A 19,891-nucleotide genomic window follows, 5' to 3' on the forward strand; every position below is an offset into this window, starting at 1 on the left:
ACAAATCAAGATGATGATATTAATAAAGACATTGAAACAATCTTGATTCCAAAATTCAAAGCGTTTGGCTTAACACAAAACAGTGACTACGATGAAGAAAAGAGGAGCGCGGCGCTGCGAGTTGCCGCATTTACAATGCTGAGGTGTGTTGTCACTGGGAGACGTGTTTTCTGAATAAAACATGTTGCCCGGTGAAACCAAAAACTGGCGCCGAATGTTTTTAACCCATTACGCCCCCCAACCTCCAAACCAGCGCTGTTCAATCGGTGGAGGGGAGAGAGAGGGGTAAAAAAAAAAAAAAAAAACACAGAGAAAAGAATAGAAAAGAAAAAAAAAAAAAACGGGGGGGGGGGGGGGGGGGGGAAGCAAGAGCGAGCGGCGTGGAGTCGGAGCGGCGTGGCTAAAAATACCCGTCTCACTTAAATTGACCTTTTGCGTGAGGAGTGGGATAGAGTGATGCAAGCAAATAAGAAAGAAAAAAATGAGGGAAGCGGCGAAAGGAAGGAGGGAAGGAAAAGGGGGAAGAACGAGGGGGGGGGGGGTGGGGGGGGGGGGGTGGACGGTAAAACTGCTGCGGAGAAGTGACGGTGACGACCGGGAGACTCGTGGCCGAGCTGCGGCCGTCTCTCCTGTCCGGCCGGCCGGGCCGCCACTTCATCTCCACCCCCCCCCATGCTGAAAGCCTCGCCCTTCCATTTATTAGCGGGGGCACGCTGGCCTCGGAGACATTGAGCGAGGGAGAGGGAGATGGAGGCAGAGGGGAGGAGAGAGTGATGGTGAGAATATCGATTCCCCTGCGCTGTGCTGTGCTGTGCCGCGCCGCGCTGCCCTGGCTCCAGGGCCTCGGGGGTATGGGGATGGGACCGGGGATGGTGAGTGGGGGAGGAGAGGTGGGAGGGAGGGAGGGATGGGCAGAGGGGGGGAGGCAAGAGGAGCGAGAGAGAGGACGAGAGAGAGAGAGAGAGAGAGAGAGAGAAAAAGAGGGAGAGGCTCTGCTGGAGGGAGGTGGGGGTGGGGGGTGCGGAGGCAGGGATGGAGGGTGAGAGGGAGAAAAGGGGAGGTGGTGGTGGGAGGGGGGGGGTACGGCGTGGCAGCTGAATCCCCCCCGGCCTGTCTACTGAGGAGCACGTCTGATTGAGCAGCAGCACACTAACGTGCACTGACAGCCTGGCCTGCGAGGGGGCTGCCCTGCCTCCATCCACGGCCCGGCCCAGCCTTAATGCACTGCCTGGGTGTACGTCTGTGCGTGCGTGTGTGCGCGCGCGTGTGCGTTTGTTGGAGAGGAGAAGACAGGGAGATTGCAGAGGCGCGCGCACGTGTGTGTGTGTGTGTGTGTGTGTGTGTTTGCGCGCATGTGCACGTTCTCACCGTGGTAATCTTTGTAGAGTGGGTTGGTCTCCCTCTCGGAGCCCTTGAATGATTCCAGGGCGACGGCGCTGTCGCACAGCCTGGTTATGCCGCCCATTAGGGCTCTGTCCTGCAAGGGCCGAGACAGAGAGAGAGAGCGAGAGAGGGAGAGAGAGAGAGAGAGAGAGAGAGAGAGAGAGAGAGAGAGAGAGAGAGAGAGAGAGGGGTGAGAGTGAGCCAGAGGTGGGGCGGGAAGGAGGGAGGCATAAAAAAAAAAAAAAGAAACACGCGCAGGTAATTAAAAGCCTCCTGACGGGCTATCAGTGTTAGCGATTAAATGAGGTCATCGCTTCCTGCGGCCGAGGTCGCCTCCGCCCACGGCTGAGGTGAGGCAGAGAAGGAGCCCAGAGGTCGGGGCGCGGGAGGCCACAGGTGCTGCGAGAGGGGCGGAGGCGTGCGGAGGGGCGGAACGGACCTGCACGCACGGGTGTGGACCAACGTGCGTGAGCCGCTCCGCCTCGCCCTCCACCACTGCTCCCGTCCGGGGGGGCGGCTGCCCCTCTCCTCTCCCTCGCAGCCGCTCTCCCAGCAGGAAAACTCAGGGAGAGAGAGGCAGCAGAGGCTCGTTGGTAAGAGCTCCCCCTACTGGATAGGCCGGACGCCTGGGACGAGCGGTGAGGTGCGAGCTGCGACGGGAGGGGGGAGGGGGGGGGGGGGGCGACGACGGAGGAATATACAAAGAGGGCGAGAGCGTCGGAGGGAGTGCGGGTGAGGAAAGAGGGAGAGAGAGAGAGAGCGGGGGACACTGGGGTGGAGGGAAAGAGGGAGTGCTGCATTATTAATCCCTCCGCCTCCTGAATCATTCACGGCCTTCTCTCTGTGTTGGCTGCCACCGCCTAATGCAGTTTTCATGCCTCCATGTCTTTTTCCCCACTCTTTCTTCTTCCTTTTCCTTTTTGTCCTACTTTTAAAGTATGCACGTCCCAGCAGCCGAGGCCACCGCCACTCGCGGGGTATCTCAGGTCACCCCGACGCAGCGATCAAAGTCGGCGCGAGAGAGAGGACGAGGGGGAGGGTGGTGGGGGGTCCTGGAGTGGCCAGTGGCAGTGAGAGGAAAAGGATCAACCTCTCGGCTGCCGTCGTTCAGCTCCTATTGATTCTTACTCGACGCGCTGAGCGCAAAAGCTGCGGCTCCGGGCAGACGAGGGAAAGTTTCAAAGTCAGGCTGCTCCAGGTGGAGTTGCCCAGTGTGGTGCCGTATACATAGAAAGAACACGCACGTGTTCCACGGCTCATCCAGCAGTGAGGCTGCGAGGGGAGCGTCCACGTTAACTCTGCATTCGAAAAAAAAAAAACTGACTTGAAAGTTACATTAAAGATAAAAAGGATTGACTGAGAAGTCGCTTTCCTTGAATAAACTGTCGCCCACGTGCGAAACAAACACTCAGATGATCATCACTGCGTGACAAGACAACCAACCAAGAGCTTGTCTAGAAAATAAATAAATAATAAATGTAAATACGATAAAATGCCATAAAACCATTCATACACTACATCTTTGTTTTTCTTTAATATCCAAATGATGATTTTTGCCAAATAATCTGCCCTAAATTTAAACTTGATTTAAATGAGTCAAAATCTTGGGATAAAATAGATACAAATTGGGATAAAATAGACAAAAGCTTGCGTTCCACTTTTCCTATCAAACACTCCCTGGAGTGGACAATGATGACTGTTGCTCCAGCCTTTAGCAGCGATATGGTCGGAGCTGGAGGTGTTGCTGCTCGCAGGCTGCCAGCCTGACTGGAGGATTTGGCTGAGAGGGCCTCAGCACAGGTTGCAGGCAAAATGACAGGGTGACAGCGAGGAGTGCAGGGAAGCGATCTAAATGCAGATGGTTTCATTAATTCATAGGGACAAAACTTCAGTTAACACCAAACCATGATTTTGAGCAAAAACAACATTTTCCTTTTCTTAAAAAAGACAATGAAATGAACACACTAAAGTGATACATAAAGTGGAAATAAAAGATTTTTTTAAATTTCTTAAAAAAAACAACCTCTACAACACAATAATAATCAAGATCTTTGCTTTTAAATAATTAAATATGCTTCGATCAATTGGTTTAAGACTTATAAAAATTAAATTTAAAGGTTTGAAAATTGAAATAATAATTATTTACCTAAATAATCCTATAATTATTTAGTCGACCATCTGAGAAAAAATATGTCCAGATTCATTTTTTAAACAATGCTTTGAGGATTACGTTAATATTTGTTGGCAACATTTTAAGGTTTTTATCGAAGAAAGAAACTTATCAAAGAGCCATTGTGTCACATGAAGACGTGTGCATCGTCTGCTTCATCAGAATTGCTGCAAACTTAATAAGCTTTAATTTCAGAGTCGCTGAAGTTCCTGAGGACTCTGAATAAATACTAATGGATTTATAGAAAACAAAAATACAGACATGAAAAAACCTGTTGAAAAACGGAGCCCAGAACAAAACAACAATAAAGTTCCTAAAATATAGTAGGGAAAGACCTCTGATAACACCAACCACACATGCTAACCACACTCGTACATATCCTCGCTGCATGGCTTCTGCATTAAAAAAAAAAAGCAAACAATAGATTTATTTTTATTCTAGCTGGAAAGCATTGATTGATTTCTACTGATGACAATAAAGAAGATTTTTCATTTTTATTCCAGAAGTCACATCACTGCCAGCTTGTGGTCTGGTGTGGGGGCCACCAAAGATCTACACACACACGTTCTACTTTTTTACACTGGAGGGCGCATACAAACTCCAACACCTTGACACGCAACAAAAATGTTTTCTCATGTTTAAATAAAGCCAGAGTGTCTTGTTCCGAACAAAGAGAAATTCATAACTGATGCCCCCTTTGCTCAGATTCAAAGTCGGATCCTTTGCCATACTAGACCAGACAAACCGGAAAAAAGAATGTGCCACATTTCCATGTTCCTCATTTTTTAAGAGCGAAAACAAGAAAACAAGAACATGCATTTTCAGCTTTGAAAAATAATGTAATAACAATAACGACGCACGTATGCGCGTGCACGCACACACGCAGGCACACACACAGACACACACACACACACACACACACACACACACACACACACACACACACACACACACACACACACAACTCCAATGATTGAACAGGCAGCACAAACAAAGCAGCCAAACTTCCCATTAAAATGTCAAGACCCACTTCAGAGGAGCAGACGCAACTGGATGCCAACGTTGTGAGGACGGCAGTTCCACCACGTCAGCTCTCCACCAATTCCAGTGGCAGTTTGAGAAGCTGCAGTGATCCTGCAGTGACAACACTAAACATTTAATTCTCGCATTCTGTGGCACGAGGGAAGGCGTTTCTCTGCATTTACATCTGCATTGCTTCTTGGTTTTTCCTTGAGAAGAAATTCTTTTACTTGCGGGTAGCAGGTGATAGTATGACGGAGGAGAACCACAAAAGCCTAATTAATGTTTCAGATGGACTGTGACACTGGGCTGCTGTGGGAAGGCTTTCAGTGAGTTGCCCGACTTCCCAAGCTGCTCAATAATGGATGGAGTGTCCAGTGTGGTCTTGGCTTGCTGCTCCGCCCGCTACAAGTCTAGACGCCGCAAACGAGCGAGCGGCTCCAAACTAAGCTAATTATCGCGGCAAAGACACTGGCAGCAAAAGGGGGCAACGCTAGCATGTCAATTTTTTAAATGAGCTGCCCGCAAACAATGCTGACCTCCTTTCTTACAATGGCGACATCAAGAGGGACTAAACTCATCATTAGGTCATTTCCTTGATGCCCCTCTTAACAGCCTCTCATTACCTCCGTGTTGGCGCCGCCAACCAACACCTGATTCGGTCCAAAATCTCTCCCCTCTCCTCGTCTTCCCCGCCTCATTCACTCCGCTCCCCAGGGTGGAGTGGAGGGGGAGGGCGTCGGGGGGGTGGGGGCGCGAGGGGAGGAGGAGATTAAAGGTTTGGAGGACGGGCCAGAGAGGGACAGGGGGACGGCTCCCACCACAGCTGACATCTGCTAGTTAGCCACTCTACCTTTTTAGACGAAGCCAAGGCCTCGGCGGCACCGAGCACACAGGCTTGGAGCCAGCTTGTATTGTGACAACACAGCTGTTCTGAAACTTAACCATCCATCTACATCTTTGTAATAAGGAATTTTTTTACATGGCGCCGCCACCGCGGTCCTCGGGCGGATGGCGGCGTTAGGTGAGCGGGGCGCTTTTTTAAAAAAGTGAAAGCGAGAGTTGAAGGAAAACACAGCGAGGGGGCGCAAGAGAGAGAGAGGAAGAGAAAAAAAAAACAAGGTCGTAAGTCTCAGATGGCTTTTCTTGCAAGTGTGCGTCTATGGTCAACTGTCTGGGGGAGGGCTGTGGTTTGCCATATGCCTCAGCAGATGACTCCACCTTCACACTGAGAGGCCAGACTGTACACAGACGCATGCACGCAGACTTATTACCCCCCCTCTCCCCCGCCCTTAAATGCACAAATATAAGCGCACACTCATTACCGAACGAGAACAAGCGACGCAGGGCGGGCGCTACACACACACACACACACATGCACGCATACACACACACACACACACGCACGCACGCGCATGCACGCGGGCAGAAGGAGGGATGCATGCACGGGCTCACGCTCACACTGTGTGCAGCTTCGACGTAATTAAGAGCCCCAAACAAACAAACAAACATAGATTAAGAGGCTTGTGAATGAGGTGTGCACTCAACTGGGTCTGTTGGGCCGAGCGATGCGTGGAGGGGAGAGGAGGCCCCTCGCAGGCCTGAGTCAGACCAGGGTGACTCTGAACCGCCGGGTCAAGAGGAGGCCCCGCCACAAAGGCACTTCAAACTTTGTTTTGTGGCCCATTATCGGGCGACACAAAGCAAAAGTATGCGAGCCAAATATCAAGTCACGCACAAAAGACCTGTCACGTATCTTTAAATTCAAAGGTTCTCCGACAGCCCTCAAGCTCGCGGAAATTCAAGGTTGGGTTTTAAGGGCACTGACAGAGGAGAGGCTGAAGAACACTGAGCTGCTTTAATTTGAAGGTGTTCTTACGAGGGACAGACTTATCCTGAAAAATTGGTACAATGTTGCCCATAAAGTTGGAATAAAATGTTGTTTGCTCATTTTTCAGTGCCAAAAATGTTGCATGGATTCATCTCACCTGCATAATTGGGACACAAAATGTAATGACTGCACCTGGTAAATAGACCCTGCTGATGCATTTCAACAGGAGCAAGCAGAGTCCAAATAAATACTGACTTTAGGGGAAACAGAGTAGATGCAGCTACAAATGAAAGCAGAAATCAAAACGTTCAGGTTTACTCCGAGCTACTGGGCTCATTGTGCTCCTCTCAGGCTCCAGCACTTTCTTACCTGGATGAGGTGCGAAGGCACGGTGACGACTGCGACGGCCAGCGACGAACGCAGCAGCGCTCGGAGGCCGTAGAGAAAGGTGGTGAGCGCGTGGCCACTTTTAGGGTTGTCATGGCAACACAGGTCGTCCCCCCACAGAGCGGCGCCAAGGGAGTGGAGCCCGATGCGCAGGATGTTGCGGGAGTTTGACTATGAAGGAAAACCAAAGGGGGGGAGGGGGGGGACAAAAACAGGAAGTCGGGATTAATAACGACGGTGAGTAAAATCAGAGAAAAATATCATTTCAAAAGCCAGGGCCATCACTTTTTGAATATAAAGTGCACTCGTGATTAACACATTGCTGTTTTTCGTTTACATTTTTTCCTGCCGCTCTGTTTCTGGTTGCCCGGCTCTGGGAAAAGACGGGCTGGAAGATCTGCTCACCAACACAGACGATCGGAACACGGTGCCCAAACGTGAGTGGACACAACTGCCCAATCACAGAGGCCATCTGACACACGCACAATGGACCTGTCAGACAGGCTTCCAATATGGCCGCCACCCAGAAACCCCAGCACATTCTTGGCACGACAGCGGTGCTCTGCAGCCAAAGGGGGCCTGGGTAAAGGGTGGAGCGCCGTCCCTTGAACGCCTCCCCCCACTCGTCCCACCAAGAGAGATCAACAGTAAAACCACGAACACTAAGATGGGAAAAGTGTCCAAACACTAGTAGCATATATATCACCGGGACGGAGAGAATGAGGCGGCCTGTCCGCGCTGTGAGAGGTTTTTCCAGCCCTTTTGGCACGACTGCCTTTTTATTTGGGCTTTCTTCAGGATGCCTCCTGATTAGTGAGGTGAGAGCCAAGAGTGAGAAACAAAGCTCTGGCCTCAAATCTGCTCACTTTTTCTTTCCGCGCGCCCTCCCCCCCACGCCCTCCCTCTCCTCCCCCAACAACCTACTTCTCCTCAAGGCCTCTCCCTCTGTCACCTCCTGCGCTCTGCTCACTGCTGCTTCCTCTCCACCAACGGTGTGACCTAAGCCTGGTTTGGATGCAGGGAGGAATCGCGGGCATCTAAGAAAAATAAACCCCATTGTGTCTTGTTTTGCGCGCAGGCCTCACAGTTTCCAAAAGTAGTCCCGCGCTGCAGTCATCCCTCCGTGCGACGGGAACGACTTCAGCGCTGCATCCCTGCACCTCGTCTTGTGCAAGAGTTGCCCTTCCTTTGTTTGGCGGCCATAGCCGACACAGATCTCCGGGAAGGGTATGTGTGTGTGTGTGTGTGTGCGTGTCTGAATTAGAAATTTATTTCTATGTCTGCCGCCCAGCATGGGGTGTTTGTGGTAACAAGACGTGCTGCGGGCATCAAGAGAGGCCAAACTTAACTCCTATAGCTAAGCCTATAGAAAAACTAGGGAAAATTGCCAGCAGAGCTCAGCCAAAGAGCCGGGAACAGCCGTCGTATAGGCCACGGCTCGGCCGGGACCGCAGCGGATTTATCCTACTGGGTTCCCCTCCCGACCCATCAAGACTTCAGACAATGTGCTGCTGCTGGAAATGCACATTTATTGGGGTTTAAAGGAAACTGCATCCCACGGTCCTTGAAGTGGACAGACAGACAGACAGACAGACTATGGTCCATACTGGGCCTTGCCTGTGCCAGAACCATGTCGCTCTGCGGCGGGCCTGCATTCCTGGACTGTGCCAACAGCGTGTCATTCGGCCACGCCGCTTTAATGATGTCAGCAGTTAATCCGGCATGTGAGCGACAGCGCTCGGGGGAGAGGAGGGTGGGTGGGGGAGGGGAGAGGGGACGTTGCGGGGCGACTGGAGGTAAATCCTGTGCGCGAGTTGACGGAGAGGAGAGGTGGCTCCAGGTGACGAGCAGAGGGGGCCGAGTGAGATGCGCGGACGCTCGTACTGTACACAACGTGGCCGAGCGTCCGTCACTCGCAGACGCGCACGCGGCCGTCGGCGTGGTCGCATCCGGCCCCCCCGGTGGGAGACAGACGGGGCCACGGCTGTTTGTGGCGTTCAGCAAGGGTCTGACGATTATTAAAACGATGCGTGTCAAAGGTAAGAGACGTGCAGCTGGGGCACACAGGTGAGGCTGACCCCAGCAGGTGAAAGAGGGAGAGAGAGAGAAAAAGCGGAAACGCTCCGGAGAAGCAGCGCGAAGGAGGACGTCTTTTTATTTTTCCTACCAGACTTCAACCATGCATGATTCACTATACCACCCGGGAATAAAAATCGCCTGAGCAAAAAGAATACTTAGCCGTCTGTGCAGCCTTCTACAAAACCTTATATTGGATCCTTCTTTGCACTTTCCACATATTTGAAAAGAGACAGAAACAAGGCCGTCATGAAGCAGTTTTGGGGGCCAAACAAACACGTGGCTCAAGGTGAATTTCGGTTCCCAACAAGCTGATTTCCAGAAGCGTGTATTTCAGGCCACACTTTCAGAAAAGTGGAGCAAGCACAAGTAGTAAGGGGTGGTTGTTGTCGGGCATCAGGCGTCATTTCTGGGAAGTGCAGTGACAGGCGGGAGACACGAGGAAACACTGCTGGAGTGAATTTTGCATAATATGGGACCATAAATGTGAACACAAGGATTGGAGGTAAATCATTAAAAAGGTTTGCTGTAGAAAGTGTGTGTGTGTGTGTGTGTGTGTGTGTGTGTGTGTGTGTGTGTGTGTGTGAGTGTGTGTCTGTGTCTGTGTCTGTGGTGGGGAGTGTTGATCTGAATTATCCATCTGAATTAAATCTGAAACAGTCGTTGCTTTCTTACCATGGGAACTGTTAGGTCGAAGCCTTGGCTGCTTATGACTTCTTGGATGGACTTGAGCAGCGCGGCGTAAGGCCCGAGCAAGGTGCTGTGGACAGAGTGACAGCGGAGAACAGAGAGAGCAGAGACAGAACGCCATGCGGCTACTTCAGAAACATGCAAACTGTAATTGAGGCCGCGTTTCGCTAAAACTGGGCCAGGCCTTTCACCGCGGTGGCTTAATCCTCTATGACTGCGCCGCGTTTCCTCCTGACTGTGCTTTTCTGGGGCCACTGAAGCAGACAGACGATCCATATCAAGAGATCCAATTAATTTATGTGCTTGATTAAATTACATCGCGACTGGTTCTCTGTCAGCTCCCCGAAGATCTGATCGTGCAGGGACAGACAGATGGATGAGAAGGCGCCTGTATGGACAAACATTTGCGCAAAAACAAAGACGACGCATGAGAGGAGAGGAAGGGGGTGGGGGGGGGCACAATTAATGGGGCCGATATCTTAAATTAACACGGAGCGGCACTCTGGTGTTTAATCAGCGGTGAGATGTGCACCACTGACAAAAGGCCATGAGCCACGTTTAGCAGCAGTTAAGGGCCGGGCCGCCCGCCGCCGCTGAGCTCGCTCCTTGCGCACGGCAGAGCCAGTGGGAGTTTTTTTTTTTTTAAACCCCCAGTGCTTTTACACAGGTTCCTCCTCCCCTGGCCCGCACTTAAGAACGCGGCCCGAACTGTAATGACCGGTCTGCGGCGATTCGCAGTGGGCCGCCGGTGCCACTCGTCAATTTGAGCGGCGCTCCGAGGCCGACGCGGCGCGGGATTGGTCGCACGCCAACGGTCCTGCATAAAGAGCGGTACGACACCCGCGCACTCGTGTTGATTACACTTGCGCAAGAGTATGGCCATGTACTCTATTTCAGTTATTCAGCCCAACAATGGTGCCTCCTGACCCCGCTGGGGCTAATGATAGAGCTGCTTCGCTGAAAAAAAAGGGGACACTTACCCTTCATGGCCTCTCTGCCCATGCCCCTGCTCATGGTAGTTTTGGTGATGGGGGAGGAGGGTCTGATGTGCAGTTGAGCAGGGGGCTGCCTCCGGTTGGCAGCCATTGTGCGGCGCAGCATTGTGCTTTAGCCACCCCTACCGAGCGGCCCTCATTCAGGTACCAAAAAAAAAAAGGAGGGGGGTCTAGGTGCTTAGCTACAGGGGCTAGCGCGTCAGCTAATTAGTATCATACACGGGGAGGCTTCTTTATCTCAGCGTTCTTCTTTCAATGAGGGGGTGTGAAGCAGGAGAGGAGGTGGGGGGGGGGCTCGGCGGGGCCGGGAGGGGAGGGCGCTTGATCTTAAACAACAGGATCTGTATCACCTAGAGAGCAATTTGTGCCAATTATGCCTTCAAGTGAAACTGAGCAATTTAACAGCTAGGGTATCAACATGGGGCTGCGGACACGTGCAAGGGGGCGTCGCCCGCCTCGGGGTCGGTGCTGGCGACGCGCTGGGTGTGTGCGGGCGCTCGTGCGTTCGTGTGTGCGTGCGCGCACGCGCGTGTTTGGGCACAATGGTTGCGATGCAGGTGTAGGTTCCTGCTGTCAAAAATGTCGGCTCTGCAAGCCCGTCCAGATGGCACGGCGCTATCGACCGTGTCACTCTCACTCAGGACTGCTGCACATTACTGCCAGCGTCAGAAGGAAAAAAAAACAAAAAAAACATTGTGTATTTTATCTAATTATACACAATTAATAGTTGTTAGCAGTTTTCGGAGCAGCAGTGTCCAACTCGCAGACCCCACCTGGCTAATTTCATCAGTGTGAACTTTATTGATATTATCCTCCTGTTACGTACCAACGCATAGCATGTTAGATAAAAACACATAAAAATACAACTTTGAATTGTGATCTACATGGAATGTGATGGTTAATTTTCATAACTCAACAATAAAAGGTATTTAAAGCAGCAACACAGATAAAGATATTGTTCTATGAATAAATGTGTGTCATTTTTGTCCATCATGAGGTTCTAGGAGCAACACTGATCAGATGAAAACGTACACAGAGATAAAAACCACCAATCAAGCAGCAAGTAACCGACACGGATACTACTAGGACCAGTCGTATAAAATCCAGTACCATCACTAATGAGACTAACGAACGTCTGCAGCGCTCAGCGTGTTTGCATGGGTGCTCCGCTGAGCCCGTCTCTGTTTGCCGAAATCAAGGAAGAGGGATTGTGCAAAGCCTCCTCCACATCCTCTGGTCTCCAGATTGCTGTATTTACTCAGAGTGTGTGCGCGAGTGCGCCTTCGTGTGCCCTTGTGTGTTCAGCAGCACTCTCAAAGTAAAGAGCCCGCCTGACCTCTGAACCCTAAGTACACTCAACGTAGGAGAAATCAAACAGACGCTCAGCAAACAGGACCCTTATTTGAATGGACTTATACAACGTTTGCAAAGAGGCCGAATGTTTGGAGCGAAAGGCAAACTATCAGGAGGAGAAGATGGACCTGGTTGTTTTATTTAAGGGGGATAATGCGGCTCATTTAGGGGGGGAAACTAAGACAAACAGCGTTCTGCTTCACACTCCTTTAAACCCTAATAGTCTTAGTATAGTTTTCATTTCTAGCTTGTTGAATATTTTTCAATCAATCAGTTGTTTTTTTCCAGAATTTTCAGAAAAATGTAAAAAAAAAAAAAAAAAAGTGAAAAAAATGGAAAACAACTATTTTTTTTTTTTTTTTTTTTTAAAGTAATACTGCTTTCATTCTGTTTTGAATCCAAGTTTGGTAATGTGGGCTGTAGTAAAAATGACATGCATAAAGAAAAGGTTAAGGATTATAAAAACAAACAAACATATGCACACACTGTTCTTATGAATGAGAATCTCAGCAGCAGAGCGTCAGGTGTATCTGTAGTGATGCTGCTCTTGAGTTTGGTCCTTTCTCCAGCTTTGGCTATTTTGCATTGTGCAATCTTTACAGTAAATCACGTTGAACCGCCCTGTACTGTTGGTTTACCTGTATTCTGCCAACAACGCCACGTTGGCTTACCTGCTCTGCGCGCTCCACGTCTCGTTTGTGTAAGCGCGTTTTGAGGATGGTGTCGGCTTTGCGAGCCTGCGCTCTGCAGACGGTGTCTCATTGGTTTCTGTGCATGCTGTGGATGATGTCTTGTCGTTTTACCTGCGTGTGGCTGATGCCGCGGCGGGATGTTCTGGGAGGTAGAAGCGGTGACACTTGGCTGCCTGGCGAATTTCTGGCTCCATCGTCTTGGAGACGTCGTAGTAGTGGCCGAACCGGGAGGAGGAGGCCAGAGCGGTCTGGAGGAGTCAACAAGTCACATGAATATTCAAACACACGTGTGCTAACTAAACAAAAAAAAACAAACACAAACCACAAGGGGCCTTAAACTAATATTAAATTGTTCGGGTCTGAAATTACTGCTCGCTTAAACGGTTTCACAACAAATGAATGAATTCCCAAATGTGAATGAAATGAGTGGTCGAGGAAAAAAAAAAATCTTGTTTGTCTTTCTGAAATGTTAATTGAGTGTGCTTCACGATACTGTGGTCGAGCAATTGCATTTTTTATGGGTCATTCCTCTACATTTCTGTGGCGAGAGAAGTTAAATAACCACTGGCACCACATTCTTCATCGTTCCTTCACAAAAAGAAATGTCCACTTCTCACCGTGAAAGCAAACGTGTCGGGGACGCAAGGGGAAGGCGGATGTTTTCCTGCAGCTGAAAGAGAGAGTGTGAGCTCCTCTCCCTCAGTCGAACCAGGGATTCCATTGTTAGGAGGGCCCTTAATCTACTCCTAATCTGGATTAGGGCCCCCAGTGTGTCCCTCTCCTGGCGGGACGAGGGGGTCAGCGGGCCGGCAGAGTGGGGGGGGTCAGGGGCTCATCTTCTCTTTGTGAGCTGGGCAACCCGCTTAGCGTTCCATCCCCGCCCTGATGGCCTCACCTTTTGATCTGATGTCTTCATCATGAGAGCGACACAGTGGGCGATGCCAGCAGAGGTGTGTGTAAGGGGAGAGTAAGCGTTGACTCTGGGGTTGAATTTGGGATGCAAATCCTCTGTCGGGGCTTTACTTGTGGTTTGTAAAGACGATTTTACAGGGGAGGGAGGGGGGAGCCGAGAGAGGTGAGAAAGGGACACAGATATAAAGAAGTTTCCAGGGGGAGAGAAAGAGGGAGAGGATCCCCAGGGATACACTCTGTGCTGTTAATCCACATAGCGATATGGATTATAGACAGAGCGGGCAGGGGGGAGACTGCAGAGAGGGAGAAGGGGAGGGTCACCTCTCAAAAGCGGAAGAAAGAGTGTAGGGCTGCCGACCCTCGCAGGGGGAAAGGCAGGGATTTGGGGGAAGACAGAGGCGCAGGTCTGGGTCACAGGGTTGAGCGAGCAGACATGTCAATGCACAGACTGCAAAGTACTCTTGTTTCCCAGGCTAAGCAGGGGAGCAGGCGTGTGTGTATGTGTGTATATGTGAGTTTGGGGTTGGGGGGGCGTCGGGAGGGGGGAGGCCAGTGAAAAGCCTACCTATCGCCAGCTAAGTGTGAGTAATCTGGTCCAACACTGAAAGGAAAGGCCGAGGCCTCATTCACTCCTCAAAGTAGTTGAGAAGCTCATGGATTTAGTGGTGGAGACAATTGCCAAAGCACTGAGACCAGAGAGCAGGGGCACTGCTTTCACATACCATTGTGACTGGAGACACGGGCTGGTTTTATTAAAAATGGATCAAAGAGTCACCCACACATAGCTCTATATTTTAAACCGTTACATATATTTTGTCCCTCGTTTCAAAGCCTCAAGTCATGTGACTACCTGCACTTTTGGAAGGTTCTGGTAGCGCCAGGCGATCTTCATAGAGTCCAAACTGTCTGGGGCTTCGCTGGACAACTTGGGCTGCTCTGCCGGTTTGTGAACGGCGACGTCATCCAAAATGGGAGCTGGGAGTTCCTGCACAGGTGATTGACATCATCAGATGACAATAAAGAAAAGGCAGGAAAGATATTGAGGTGCCACAAGTAAATTCAGTAATTTTTACAAATAGGTATTATGATGAATTTGATGCTTTCATTAAAAAATACACTTTTTTGTTTTATTATTTTCTATTTTTAATTGATTTATTCATGTTGAAAATAGTTTCTTAACTGAACTGAGTTAAATTGAGTCAATTCATAACCTCAATGTTGTCTCTGTGTGGCAGCATCAAATGTAAAAGGACAAACAATATTTTTTAATGGGAGTAAATGTGGATAAACAATTGCAGAACAGAAAAGGGAAAACATTTGAATAAAACTGACGACAAAGCAAGAAGAACTGTGTTTTTTTGTATACATATGTGTGTGTGTGTGTGTGTGTGTGTGTGTGTATTTACAGATACTAAATAGCTTTTGCAAGACTAACATCCATTTACAGAAAAGACACAAAATAGCCATTCATACCATGAATGTTGCGGGGAAAACACTAAATTATGGGATATATCCCCATTGGGAGTCCTCGCTGTCTTAATGAGCCTTTGATATGTAAAGAGAGGGTGAGGATGTGACCCCTCCCACTATCAATCAGCGGGAAAGCGGCCCTCCTCCTGTATGATGGCTGACAGTCGGCTTCTGGGACTCCACTCCTCTTCACTGAGTCATGCATCGGGAAACATTTCAACAATGCGACAACCGTGCCACCCCCGACCTCTCCGACACCCCCGCAGGCTGACACATCTTGGGGAAAGCTGTTCCAACCCACAACGCTTGGTAAATAATGGACAGAAGCAGGATGAAGGCTGTTCAACACTGAGTTGTTTTGTCCCTGCGGTCAAAAAGTAGCCACAACATCTGATTGTGATCGGTAGACAATGTGTGGCCAGGTTAGCACCTGTGCGTATGGTTTGCGTAGGAAATTGAGCACTTGTCACGCATAGTGACAGATTTCCCTCTGATGAAGAGATTAAATGCATTCATACTTGCAGGATCTCATCTGGGTCGTCCTGGGCTGCCGCCACAAAAAGTTCATGTCGACAGACGACTCCTTCTGCCAGGAAGTACTTCAGGATCATGCGAGAGTAGCTATCATATCGGTCCTCCTCTGAAAAAGAAGCACGAGACAAAAACAACAACTTGAGTGTGAACACAAGATGCGCGCACCAAAGCAACCGTCGCTGTCAAAACTGTAACGTTGACGTTACCGACGAAAGAATCCAGAGGTGCAGCCGCGCAAGTACGTCCGTTACATGAGAACCTCAAGTCTGTCATTGGATTGTGCCACATCCCGACATCTGCTCAGTTTGTGACATCTCACACTGGCCGGCTGTAATTGACTTAAGGGCCTGGAGTCGGGCCACCTTAAACCGAGGAGCAGATGCAAGGACGCCAAAGCACCGGCGATCTGACTCTCTGGGCAGGGGTGACATCCACGGTACTCTCGTTAGGGTCTAAGACAGAGATCGTTTCCACATCCACCTATCATGTCCCCAAGCAGCAGCGGAGGTGAGAGGGAGACACCTGTCGTAAGCATTCACCTGACCCCTCCCTGCAAGGAGCCCCAGCTGGCAGGACATGTGACAGGAAGAGGCAGACATAGTAGAGGACGGTACCGCTGTTGAAAAAATCTCTCTTGGCATGTGGTAAATTTGTATCTCACTGCTTTTGGAGAGATTCCCAGCAGCAGCTGCACTCTATCATCATTACATCTCCCGCGTCATCAGGTGTATGGACGATCGCAGTGATGGCTGAGGCCTTGAAAACCACCGTAATCCGCATCAGTCTCGTCAGAAACGGCAATAAGCTGATGGGCATACTTTCCCCGTGGTGGCCTTTATGGGCGCGCACAAAGTGGCCACCCGCCAATTCAAAAACACAAACCCCACAAAACAACCCGCATCATTACCATGAAAGGACGGCACATAACTTCACCCAGCATGCGGCCGCTGCTTCCTGTCACAATCATCGTTTTGTAAAGATTTCATAGGCCTCTTCCCGACAAAGACCATCAGTGGGCGCGGGGACAAAGACGCCGGTGCTGACAGTTAAAGGTAACGGGGGCCTACAGCTGACAGTCGGGGAATGGCATCCTGACGTGTCATCCTCAAACATCCAGAGAATCCCGCGCCCCCCCCCCCCCCTGAACCCCCCATGTTCCCGGTCCATGTCCTCACCTACAGACTGAGGATGTGCCCAGGAAATTCCATGGCTCTTCAATTTGTTGTCGGTGGGGCTCCCTGTTCTCTTATTGATGGGTTTCTAGGTCAGCAGGCCTTTGTGGCTTTCAGCAGGCCCCACAAAGACTCCCAGATGGGCCCTCTCAAGATGTGGCCTATTGTGGTTGTGTTTCTATGGGAGCCTTACAAATGGAACCTCCAGGAGTCATTAGGCTGTTGAGGCGGGGGGTAAGGGAGGGGATGGGAGGTGGCGGGCTATACGAGCAACAGGGGGTGGGGGACGGTCATATCTTTGAGGTAGATCAGTCACTCCGGACAGTCATGGGATGATTTTCTTTTTTTTTGTCCCTCCCTCTTGTTTTTTTTCACTTTGCGAAGGTTTGGTAAAGGCAACAAACGTCTCTCGTGTCATTTGCCTTTGAACAGTGCAGTGGGACTGCGAGAGTGCAGAATCATATTTGCTGCAGCTGCAGGGGGAGGAGGCACAATATCTAGGTCAGTGCCCCCCCCAACCCTCCCATGAGGCTTTGGTTTATGAAGGAGAATCATTTCTATTGAGGGGCTTTAATTAATTTGAAATCTTTTGCCGGCAAAGTGAAAAAAAAAATACCCCAACACATTTGATGAAAGAGGTGTTAAATTAATTGACTGGGAAAAAGGGACACTGAAACAAGACTGGGTGTACTTGGATTTAATTACTGTCGGAAGCTATTTCTAATCTAATATACAGTGACATATATCAACTTTGGAGATGGGTGAAATTGGGGATGTTGTGGTATGATTTTTCTTGATCCTCGCACATTTCAAGATGATGCAGCTGGCAGATACAGAACAGGTGATTTGACCTTTTGCCTAGATAAACATTATTGTTCTCCGTATAGCATGTACAGTAGAAGAACTTTTTATTTATTCATGATTTCACTGTCTTTTAATTGCTTGAGTGCTTTGCTATTCTATGTTGCAAAAGGGGTTTTCTCTTGTGGGGCAAACTGGCTTTTAAACGCTTCATAGGAATGCTTGTTACAAATGAGCTTAGCATGTTGCTTGCATTCTGAAAGCATCTTCTGTAATCACACAGTTTCACTTGTGCCGAGGCTGCAGATTATACAAAATATCTTAAAACAGTGACTTTGAAATAAATCAGCTTGTTGATTGATTTGCTTTAATTTGCTAAAGCAATATGCACAGCAAAATAATGTGACATGACATAACCTGTGAAAAGTGCACAGTCAAGGATTTACATAATAATGATAATAATAATAATGATAATAATAATAATAATAATAATAATAATAATAATAACAATAATAATAATAATAATAATAATAATAATAATAATAATAATACTATGTCTTATTCATAAAGAACTATTTAAGAGGTCAATGACACCATACAATAGTTGAATCACTCGACATATTTTAAAAATTAACTCCCTCATTAATCATGATTATCATGAGCGGATTAAAAAAAGAGAGCGAGAGAGTGAGAGTGAGAGAGACAGAGAGCGAGAGACAGACAGAGAGAGAGAGAGAGAGAGAGAGAGAGAGAGAGAGAGAGAGAGAGAGAGAGAGAAATGTGCTTAAAGTAATTGAGCCCAGGCGGGCCTTCGTGGTGAGCACAATGAGAGCTGTGAGCTTTGTTGCTTGTGTTACCAAACACAAGAGATGAGAGATCTTCAGACAGCAGCCATACTGGGCTGATCCCCCCTCTGGTTGACAAATCAGGACGGACAGCTCAAGACACTTCAAAGGCGGACAGCGACCAGTCTGATAATTTTATGTCTGAGTCTCACAAACAGGCCATCACGACTAAAGGGGGCAGACTGTAGGAGACGACTGCCTGAAACAAACACAAACAAACACACGCTCCAAACTGCCCCCGTCCCACCCTCTCTCGCTCTCTCTCTCTCTCTCACACACACACGCACAACGCGCGCGCAAACACGGCACTCCCAGAGACAAACACAAGCGCTCACACACGCATTTCACCTTTACTGCGTCTCTCATTACCAGATGAAACCAACCGTATGTTGATTCACAAAATGGAAGGGAAGAACGCATTAGTGTATAATCACTGACTCCTGCATCGATTGGGGGGGTGAATTAAAGGGCAAAGCAATATCATCAGTTGGTATAGGCCTCTGCAACACACAAATTACAGCTTCAAGGGGAAACAAGGCTGCCTTAACCTCACTGTCTACCAGTGCATATAGCCCAGCCTATGATGAATGATAATAACAATAATAATACAGTCGAGGACGTTTATGTCCTGAAAAATAGAAAAAAAAAAAGAGAAAAGAAATACAACAACTGCACACCTGCTTTGAGCAAACGCCCGGCAACTTCTCAAACACATCTGCCGAAGAGCATTTTTATTAAAAATGACTGCGAGAGTGTGAACACCTGGGTTTCTAACGAGAGGCTCTCAGGTCACAGGTCTACTTGTCATTCTGTTAAATAGCGCCACCCCGACCTCGCAGATCCAGGGAAAAGACTGATGTAGTTTAAGCATTTCGAAATTGTGAAGCTTTGGTGTGGTGGTTACCGTCACATGAATATAAACACTATGCTAAGGATGCATTACATGCACAGGCTAATGCAGTGGCATTTCAAGTCCATGCAGTGTAGCATTTCACATAATATACTATTACATATATATATATATTGTAGATCATTCTGTTTTAAACTAGCGATACAAGCCTTGAAAAATGAAAAAAAAAAAAACAACTTAATTTCTAGAAAAATAAACCTTTAATTTGGACTCTTCACTGAATCCTTTGTTGTTGTTGTTTTCGGTTTCTGGTTTTTCAACAATAAAGTCACTCACCTATGAGCAGAACCGTTCCAACGGCCAAGCCACCACCTGTAAACAAAATAACAACAAAAAATATTACTTTTAACACGTCTAGCTCAGGGATATTGGTTTACTTAATGAATACTTGGAGTGTCAGACACTTGCGGAAAGTACATCATTTCCCGTGAGAGGCATAATTTGAACGATAAACTTAATGATAATAAATACTTCTTCTCTTCAGTTGTTGCTGCACACCACAAGTGTGTAGAAAAACAGCTTGATGTGAAACTGATGCGTCTTGATGCAAATTTTTAATTCTGTTTTATTATATAAACCTCTAAATTTCTCTGCGATCGCATAGTTACAATTAAAGACAATCAAGAATACAAAAAAGGCAACTTTGACAC

The 19,891-nt window shown here is 48.6% G+C and overlaps 1 protein-coding gene across 1 annotated transcript in view; it reads right to left on the bottom strand.

Annotated features, from left to right (window-relative positions):
* elp4 (elongator acetyltransferase complex subunit 4) overlaps nucleotides 1–19,891 on the bottom strand; it is a 54,081-nt gene that overhangs the window by 32,877 nt on the left and 1,313 nt on the right. The window contains exons 2-8 of the mRNA XM_076023878.1: nucleotides 19,518–19,553; nucleotides 15,498–15,619; nucleotides 14,360–14,494; nucleotides 12,709–12,845; nucleotides 9,543–9,627; nucleotides 6,774–6,962; nucleotides 1,369–1,477 (exon numbers count right to left, since the gene is read on the bottom strand). Of these exons, the coding sequence (XP_075879993.1) occupies nucleotides 1,369–1,477; nucleotides 6,774–6,962; nucleotides 9,543–9,627; nucleotides 12,709–12,845; nucleotides 14,360–14,494; nucleotides 15,498–15,619; nucleotides 19,518–19,553 (813 nt within the window). The remainder of the gene's footprint in view (nucleotides 1–1,368; nucleotides 1,478–6,773; nucleotides 6,963–9,542; nucleotides 9,628–12,708; nucleotides 12,846–14,359; nucleotides 14,495–15,497; nucleotides 15,620–19,517; nucleotides 19,554–19,891) is intronic.

The sequence above is a fragment of the Nelusetta ayraudi genome, unplaced genomic scaffold, assembly GCF_046127955.1.
Source record: "Nelusetta ayraudi isolate G7.1 ecotype Tasmania unplaced genomic scaffold, CSIRO-AGI_Nayr_v1 ptg000002l, whole genome shotgun sequence".
Lineage (NCBI taxonomy): Eukaryota > Metazoa > Chordata > Actinopteri > Tetraodontiformes > Monacanthidae > Nelusetta > Nelusetta ayraudi.